The sequence below is a fragment of the Halyomorpha halys genome, unplaced genomic scaffold (genome assembly GCF_000696795.3).
Source record: "Halyomorpha halys isolate HHAL.00 unplaced genomic scaffold, Hhal_1.1 Scaffold1221.1, whole genome shotgun sequence".
Lineage (NCBI taxonomy): Eukaryota > Metazoa > Arthropoda > Insecta > Hemiptera > Pentatomidae > Halyomorpha > Halyomorpha halys.
In genome coordinates this window covers 444-10,572 of record NW_027107378.1, presented here as the reverse complement: position 1 = coordinate 10,572, position 10,129 = coordinate 444, and the positions used below count along the sequence as shown (strand labels likewise).

At 30.2% G+C, this 10,129-nt stretch overlaps 1 protein-coding gene across 1 annotated transcript in view; it reads left to right on the top strand.

Annotated features, from left to right (window-relative positions):
* The window catches only part of LOC106688865 (peroxiredoxin-1), an 11,331-nt gene extending 2,092 nt beyond the window's left edge, over positions 1-9,239 (top strand). The window contains exons 4-7 of the mRNA XM_014433542.3: positions 3,167-3,302; positions 4,816-4,944; positions 8,109-8,214; positions 9,011-9,239. Of these exons, the coding sequence (XP_014289028.1) occupies positions 3,167-3,302; positions 4,816-4,944; positions 8,109-8,214; positions 9,011-9,096 (457 nt within the window). The 3' untranslated portion in view covers positions 9,097-9,239. The remainder of the gene's footprint in view (positions 1-3,166; positions 3,303-4,815; positions 4,945-8,108; positions 8,215-9,010) is intronic.
* Positions 9,240-10,129: the final 890 nt, after the last annotated feature.

Sequence of the window (10,129 nt, the reverse complement as noted above, 5' to 3'; positions counted from 1 at the left end):
AGGTCGAAACGTCGGCATAAAATAAATAAATATGGTTTTGTTTATTTATGTTGTTCTTTGCTGACCGCACCCCCCGACAAACTTCTTCAAGTCTTCTCATAACTTTTGTTTGATGAGTAAAACATTTTTTTTTATTGTTTATGAACAGTTGAGCTAGTCAGTAAGAAATCTTAATAATTAGTGTTGTTAGAAGAATGAGAAACACAAAACTAGTACCTAAAATTCATTGATTGTCTTTATAATAAATTCTTTCTCCACACTTCTGTTTAAATTTACAAATTTTCACTATCTTCATCTAAAATTGTCAAATGTGTTTGACTTAACTTTATTCTTTACAATCGCCTATATCTAGGTCTGTTGACCTAAAATGTTCCTTAAATTTAAAATATTCTGGGTTATTGGTTAATTAACCATAAACTTCTAATAACCTATTTAATTATAGATGTCTTGTTAAAATGTTCAGCTTTACTGTTTTTAAGATTTAGAAATATAGTATGTAGAGGCCTTGATATTGGTAAACAACCTGAGGAAAAAAAATTTTTTTTTAGTCCTTGTGTTAGTTCGTGGAGAAAAAGAAAAGAATTATTACTCCTACTATCTAGCCTACAACTTATAACTCAATCGTCACATGTCAACACTTATGGAATAGTATTTTGAATACAGTGATAACAATTGTTTTTTGCCACTTTAGTCACCGTAATTGACATTTAAAAATAACCACCCGTTTTAGTCTTCTGATGGTTCTGTTCTTTATTGTTTGTATTCTGATTAATTCAGATATTTTTTAAAATTTTTATCTATTATTTTTTCTGGAGACAATTCATTTTATTTTATTACACATCATGTAAAACACATCTTCATCTTCATCTGGGCTAAGAACAAAAAGAAATTGTAGCAGCCTTGGGATTTGCCAACAGAAGTGAAATTTCAGGAAATGAAATAATATATTAAATTTTTATTTATAATGATCATATGTTCCCAAGAAAGATTTATTTTTAATTTCATTTTTGTTTTTTAATGACTTTTCCAGATAACTTTTCAATCATATGTTTTTTATATATTTTTTTAAATGAGAGAAAAGAAGCATTATGAGGGTTTTATAAGGTTCTGCATTTCGGAAGCCCACTTTCCTGTCGTGTCTTTTACTCTGGTTTTATTTTCTAAATTCTCACCCCATACTTAATTTAATTATATATATTTTATAGCTACTATACTTCCTTTTTCTTTTATATTTATGTATCTTATTTTTAATTTATATTCATATGTTACTAGCTTAAGTATACTTACATTAATTACTTTATTACTAATTTTTCTATTATATAATTTACATACCTCTGTATTCCTATTCATTTGGTATATTGTCTTTCTTTATCATTTATATTTATTGTATCCGATTTTTTTATTTTTTAAATGATTTTTAAATGTAACATTCTTAACTGCCATCCTCACTCCTCCCAATCCAAACGGTTCACTCTGACTTTGACTTCTGTCAAAACAGGTATGAATTTTGTCTTGTTCATTTTCTTCCTTAATTCTTGATTTTATTCTCATCCCCTTTTTCATCTCTTAATTTGTCATTTCTTTTATATTTCTTCTTTTTATCTGTTACTATTTCCGTATTCATTTATTGTTTATATTCCTTTTATTTTTTTATTTATTTATTTTTTTTTTAATAATTTATTTATTGATATTTACAACTGTATACATATATACACATCAAGTAAATTTGCTGTGAGTGATATTATGACATGATAAAAATATGTGGAGAATCTACCCATTGATAGAACTCCAAAAACATTTCTAAACGAGAAGATCTCGAGGCCATCTTCTTTTCAGACGCCTAGGAGGATTATTAGGTAGTGAAGGAGAAGCCAGGTTGGGTGGTTGGGAAGTTTATTATGGAAGGATTGGTATCTGGTTCTGGCCAAATCGGCAACATAGATGACATTGAGGTCCTGATGGATGATTTGATTTGTGACAAAGTAAGGAGCATTAAGGATTTTGGACTGTAAGGATTGGATTCGAGAGGAATTTGGAGCCCCATAGCTCAACTCTGTATGTCCAAATACTTATTTATTTTTACATTTCATTTTATACCCTTGTAATTTTCCATTTACTTTTTTACTTATGTTAAGTGTTTGTATCCTTTTTAGCCCTGACGAAGCTCTGTAACTTGGGACAAAACGTTGGATCATTGAAATAGTTGTCACTATTTGAGTTTTTTTTTACTGCACCCGGACCATATTCCATTTATTAATTATTAAATTTGTGTGTCAACTAGAAAGAATATTTTCTTTTATTATTTTATTTTCAGTATCATTTTGGTTTTTTTGTTGTATGGTCCTCCATAGGTTAGATTTTTTTTTTTTACTCTTGGGGAGAGGTTAATAAATTTTCATTTACGAAAATCACATCGCCCCAACACCCTCTAGTAACTTAATGTTGAAAATATTAGTTCCATAATAATAATTATAATAGAACAACCATTCTAACATTCTAGCAGGAAAATTTTATATAGTGTAATAGGAAGTTCAAGATAACAGGAGCTCACTCAATCCTAAGTTCCTATTCTCCTATTACAATACAAAAATTTTCTTGCTAGGATTGGCCAGCATTGCCCTTTCCACCATTTCCGTTTCATCTCATGTCAAGAAATAAATTTACTCCTGTATAATTTATATTGAGTTGTAGAATGTTGATAAAGAAGTTTCACTTAAGCAAAAAAAATAAATAAATAAAATAAAGAGTTATCTTGTTTTTATTTGTGCTTAGTTGTAACAAAGGTCAGAAATTTTTGTAGAACCTTTGGCACTAATAAAATAAGTTTCACTTATTTGTGTTCTTCACTGACCGCACCCCAACTATTTTCTCCTAAAAAAAAAAAAAAAGAAAAAAAAGAAAAATTTGTAAAATGGACTGAGATGGTTTTGTAATGCAATATCTCAATTGAACAATTAACTTATGAACTAGTGCATTCTATTGAAAGAATTTAAAACAATATTAAAAAAAATGGGGTTTTGATTGCTCTGATTGATTAAGTTTGGTCATAAGCTCCCCCTAAAAAGTTCTTCCTTAAGTTTGTTTGCCTATACTTCAATTTGAATTATAGTTGAATCTCATATTTGAATTATATTATTAGTTTTTGAATTTTGCCTTTTGTTTTCAGTACTTTTGTTTGCCCGACTGAAATCATAGCATTCAGTGACCGCATTAAAGAATTTGAGGAACTCAATACTTCTGTCGTAGGAGTATCCTGTGATTCACATTTTAGCCATTTGGCATGGATCAACACACCAAGGAAGGTAATTTTAATTTTTTAAATGTTTTATGGTTTAAATTCACTGTTATTTACGGACGCGAAACGTGGCCTCTGACACTAAGGTACTGGTATTTGGTGGGGGAACAATTCCGGCAAGTGGGCATAGTGGTATTTTTTGCCAACCCCTGACGGCTACCTAGGTTGTCGCATTCCCAACAATAAGGTAAGAATAGTGCCTAAGGTCTTTGAAAACAAAGACATAGAAAAGAAAAGAAAATATTAGGACCTACAAAAGGATGAGTTAAGTGGAAAATTTAGAAGGCTACACAATGCTGAACTAAGGGAACTGGACTCAGTAAATATAATTCAGATTATAGTATTGTGGTGAATAAGAAGGGCATCTAAGTTTGTGGGACTTAGTAACGAACGGATTCCAAAATGATAATAAACACTGAACTGATGGGAGAATGTCCGAGTAGTAGACCAAAACACAGGTGGGAGGATTGTATCAAGACTGATTTAGTAGATTTAGGGTTTGGAGGATGGGCAAATGTGTGTAGAGAACGATTGGTGGTATCGACATTGAATCTTTAGGTTCACTTAGCCTAATTTTGCTATTATGGATTAAATTACAAATTGATGTTACTTTTATCATATTTTAAATTGTGTTTGATGATGTTCATATTGTGTTTTTCCTGTATTAAAAGTTATTGAAAACAAGTTTTAATTTATGAAAGTTGCTAACAGTGTTTACTAGGCTTTTCAAATTACCACAAATTCCAAAATTTAAAAATAAAATCTGTGTTGAGATTTTGAAAATAGAAGATTAACCATTGAACCATGAGGGCTCCCCTGGGAAACCACTTAAAAGAACAAATTTTTTAAAAATATTTTCTTTTAATTTAAATAATCATTATATAATTAAATAAAGTTTAAATATCTGTTTTTAACCAGTATCAGCTGATGCATGATTTTTTTTTTTTACTGAATGAGGGCTCTAGAAAGTTATTTTTTATTACCACATTTTCTATAAAACATTTAAGTCTCACGAAATAATCCAGAAGAAATATTTTATTAAGTACAAGAATTTAAAAAAAAAAAGTTTTGCTAATAGGCATCTTTATATTGAATGGTTTTTGAGATATATATTATTTAAAATAAATTCAGTAACTTCTGATTTTTCAGTGCATTTTTTATGAAAATTTGCTATTTAAAAAAGCTATTTCTCAGGAACTATTGGGAAAAAAATAGCTCTATTAGGGCTCATGTTTTAGCAAATTTACTTTACTTTAAATGACATTCTCTTGGGTTTTCTAGTATTGTTGGTTGATTTAAAGATATAGAGCTCCGAATGAAAACTTAATTTTTTTATTTATTAATTGTCCCCAATTTTTATTCCTCCTACCTAAGACTTGGCAAACTCATCAATTTCGACTAGTAATTATACATAGCTTTTACTATTTTCTAATGGCATTAAAAAATGTATTTTTAGAGTCATGACCTTTTAACTTATTGTGTTTGTATTCAAATTTTATAATTGTTTTTTTAAATTTTAGGCTGGAGGACTGGGCCAGTTGAAATATCCTTTGTTGTCTGATTTCAAGAAAACTATTGCTAAGTCGTACAATGTCTTGATTGACGCTGACGGAGTTGCCCTCAGAGGTTCATTCATTATTGACCCAGCTGTGAGTATTTTAGTTATAATGATTGACTCTTGAAAATATTTTTCTTTTTAATAATGAATTGTTATTATTATTGAAGGAAAACTTCTTTAGTGATGGTTTTACTACACCAAAAAAAAATTATATGGATGTAATTGTTTTTGTGAAGTGAGATGAAACGGTGGTAGTGGGACGATGCTGGTTGATTCTAGTAGGAAAATTTTTATTTTGTAGTAGGAGAGTAGGAGCTTTCAGTAACTTAACAATCCCCTATGTAATGGTCCTATGAAGTAAGCTCCTGTCCTCTCGCCTATTACATTATAAAAATTTTCCTGTCTGAATTGACTTAGTAAATGGCTGTTCTATTCTAATTATTATTATTATTATTATTCTGAACTAGTATTGTTTGTGTTAAGCTGTTAGAGGAAACACATGATCATTGTTAATAAAGATTTAATGTATTATTTCATTTCCATAAATTTCATTTCTGTTGGCCAATCTCAAGACTGACACAATTTTTTATTGTTTTTAGCCTAGATCAAAATGGAGACGTGTTTTAAATAGTGTCATAGTAAAATAAAATAAATTGTCTCCAGAAAAAATAATATATAAAAATTTAAAAAGTATCTGGATAAATCAGAATATTAACAATAAAGAGCAGAACTGTCATAAAATTAAAGTGTGAGGTTATTTTTGGATGTCAGCTATATTAATTAAAATGGCATAAAACAATTATTATCAATTAGTTAAAAATATTTCTCCTTAATGGAAGATTGTTGATTGTGTGTAGTATATAAAAGGAAGATGTCCGGGTGCCTTAAACGTTTTCTATCATACATGAGATGTATATGATAAATATACCTAGTATATACTAGGGGTATTCATGATCTATGTTAAAGCGTGTTAAATGGAAAAACTCGTGTTAAATCGAAAAAAATTGCCTTCTTTTGCCGTGGTAAAACGAAATAACATTTAACATGGCTGAGAGTCTGTTACTTGGTCAGTTAAATCGAGAATGACGTCACACAATAGACCAGTTGAGATCGCCGCCATATTAGTTGTTGTGACTTTCAATACAGTTGTCAATTAGCTCATCTTCATTCTCTTCTTCACAAGTTTGAAGATCAATAAGACACTCATAAGCTAAACTTTCACACAAATTCCACTTTTCACTCACTCTAGGCATGTTTTAATTAATTACTTAAATCAAAACTGAAGTAAACAATAACATGAGGGTCTGGAAGGAAGGTTATAAACATAAAGGCTTATACAACAAGTTGCTGAGAAATCTGCTAGGGGCTCTTATGCATTTAACGTTTAACATGACTTCAAATAGGGCTGCTCACAATCCTATAGTTATAACATTTAACATGGTAAAACATATAACATTTAACACAACATCATGAATACCCCTACTGTTTAAAATAACTTTAACATACACATTAATTTTGCAGTATTTATAATGAAGGTATGTGGGTATAATCATTGTAAGATAAACATGAGTAAACATTTTAATAATAATAATGACGGACCCACCACCCAATATCCTCTAAATCTCGTCTATATTTACCTAGGAAAGGAGGACGTGGCTTGCTAAATATTGAAGAAGCTTGCCGCAAACAGGAAAGGATCCTATGCCAATATTTTCTCACAAAAATAACAGGGGTTTATCTTGCCATCTCAAGGATGGATTCTAGTTTAACTGGATTTTAGTTTAACTGGATTTTAGTTTAACTGGATTTAATCTGAGCAAAGGTGTCGAATCAACAATCATGTCAGAAAATGAAAGACTGGCAGAATGGAAAAGCAAGTCTCTGCATGGGAGATTCTATAGTAATCTTAACGAAGCCTCTATAGACAAAAAATATCAGTTGAATGATTAAGATCTGGAAGGCTATTCTCTGAGACAGAGTGGTTTGTGGTTACCATTCAAGATCAGGTTAGTACCATAAAATCATATCAGCTAAAAGCTCGGTGATGCTGGAATCAATCCAACATATCACTAGTGGATGTGGAATGTTCAGTCTGGTACTGAATATCTTCAGAGGCATAAAAATGTGGATAAAATTTTGCATTAGGCCCTGGCAATGCAGTACAACTTATTTGATGATAAGAGCCCATATTACAAGTACCACCCAAATAGACTCCTCCAAAAAGGTCCTCTCAAGCTCCATTGGGATGAATTAATAATTACAGACCATACTGCACGCCATAATAAACCGGATATCCTCCTTATAGATTTAAGAAAAAAGAAAGCTGAACTTATTGATGTCAGAATCCCAAACAATAATAATATAAGCTCTACTTTGGGAAAAAAAAAACTGAGGAAATACCAGGAATTGGTGATAGAATTGAAAGAACTACATCAATTGAAAGGTGTTAACGCTACTCCATTCATAATATCTACGAATGGTCTCATACCAAAATCAACAGAGGCAGGCGGGAATGGTTTGGAGGTGACTATGATACAGCATGTATAGTGTGAAAATTTTTAAATATTAAAAAAAATAAATCAACAAAAATATGAAGGTGGTTGGACTTCTAGGTCCCCCACCTGAGAGACTCAACCCGCAATAGCAAGAAAAACCGACCATAATAATAATAATGATGATAAAAGAGTTAGCGAACCCAAAAGCTTGATGCTCATACCACTAATCTAATCACTTTTTACCCACATCTACTCTTTGATGCCCATCTTAACCCAAATCAGTCTTGCTATAATCCATCCACCCACATCCCCAGTTTACTACTCGGACATTTACCCCTTTGATCAGTGGTTACTATTTTTTTGTAGATCCATTTGTTATTAAAGCCTACAACCTTATAAGTCCATCTGCCAGAGTTGGGCAAAAAGTAATTCAAATTATGGACTTTAATTTACTCTGTTCTTTTTTTATATAAATTTTTACATATTTTCAATAATTTTTAGGCATACTTTAGTTCATTTTTATTATATATTCTCTTACTTTGCTACATTGTTTTAGTTGTTTATATCTTTTTAAGCTCTGATGACAAAGCCTTGCAAAGTCTAGCGAAACTTGGGTTCATAATAAATAGTTTGACTACTACTTGAGTTCTTTTGACCCCACCCAGACATCTTCTTTTTATATTATCGTTTTATTTTTCCGTTTACTTATATGTCTTGATATTATCCTATCTGTTTGAAACAAAACATTTCTTATTTTCAGGGAATCGTACGACAGATCACAGTAAACGATTTACCAGTCGGAAGGTCAGTTGATGAAGTGCTGCGCCTTATTAAGGCATTCCAGTTTGTCGACAAGCACGGTGAAGGTGAGTTTCCTAAGTTGGGCTTTGGAGCTCTATTAAACTTTCGAATTCCTCTTGTATTCAAACCTTACAATCTAAAATCCTTCGTAAAATCCTCAATGCTCCTTACTTTGTCACAAATAAAATCATCCATAAAGATCTTAATTATCCCTATCTTACTGATCTAGCCCGAACCAGATATCTATCCTTCCATTATAAACTCCCTAACCACTCAAACCAAATTAGTTTCTAACCTAGCTTCCTCTTTCATTCTGGACAATCCTCCAAGGTTTCTGAAAAGAAGATGACCTTGAGACCTTATATTGTAAAAATGTTTTTAGAGTGCTACCATTGGGTAGTTTATCTACAATGATCTTACAGTTGCAAATACCAATAAATAAATTTAAAAAAAAAAATTCATTACAGCTATATTAATAATTAAAGAAAGATAAAAAAAAAGTTATGTTTAGAAAATATTTCGTAATTTGCTAAAAATGTTATAAAAGATAGTATTTGAGCCATAGGTCAGTGGGTCATTTATTTTCAAAACTTAACCAAATCGTATTTTGAACATACTTGAACTGACTGGGTGGATTTTGGAAATAAACGTTCATCTCTAAAATGACCACATGATGACATAAAATGTTGAAACTAAAGGCTAGAACTACTCACAATTCAAAAAGAATTTTTTTAGCCAAAAAATGGAGCCACTTCCTTATTTCTGCAAACTACTGAATTATTGAATTAATTCCAAATTTATGTAAATATATATATATTTTAAGTTTTCATGATTTAGAATTATTGATTTTATATTTTTCAGTTTGCCCTGCCAACTGGAAGCCGGATAAACCAACAATCAAACCAAATCCAAAAGGGTCACAAGAATATTTTAGCAAAGTTAATTAGTCGTTGTATTGTTTCATTTTAATCCACGAGTTTCTGTATGTTATAGTTATAGCAACCGTAATAGCAGGCGGATGGATGATTTGAATCTTACAGTTTATTTATGTTTTTTAATATTTTTTTTATATTTTCCATAGACATAAAAAAAATTAAAGAGTGCGATTGGAATGTGAAATAAGTATGATCTTTTAGAAATATAATTTCTGTGAAAATGAAAATGTTAAAAATTGTTTGATTTAATAATAAATTTATATTTGTAGTTAAAACTTTAAAGATTATATCAAATCTCTTATTTGTTTATTTAAGAATTAAAATATGTAAATAGTTCATTCATTTTTTTTTTGTTTAAATAAATTTCTTTTGTTATCTCTAAGATTGATTAAAAGTTTATGAATATCCAATAGTGTTATCTTTTATCCTTCAAGTGTATTATTTAGATATTAACCCTTTAACTACTAACGGTGGCACAAAGTTAGTGGGCCGATAGGTGCAACATGAAGAGACAGAGGTTTTGGTGTAGCATAAATGTGAGCTGTTTTTGCGGCCTCTTTTTCGTCATTATTTTCTCTTTATATACAGAATTGTTTTTTAATTTTAAAAAAAAATTCATTTTTTATAGCAAAATTTTAATGGCAAATTTTTGTGTGATAAATTTTAAAGTAAACAGCCCCTTCCGGATAAAGCTAACCTTCAGATTGGAGAAATATCAGAATAAATAGGAAAATAATGAGGTGAAGATAGTTAATTGTAAATAAATAAGAGGAGAAGATAGTCAGGGGATGCGGCCAGCAAATAAACACAAATAAAAGATTATTTATTTGGTACAAATATCTTCTCCTCTCATAAATAAGAAAAGTTGAATCAAATGCTACCTAGTGAAAGATTTCAAAAGTAAGAGCTTCTAGGAAAAACTTAAGAAGTTATAGACTACTTATTTCTGGGGATTTATTTAAGGAGGTTACAGTATGATTTAAGACATCAAAAAATATTTTTAAAAATGAATAATGTAAAACTGTACAGGTTAAGAAAAATTATA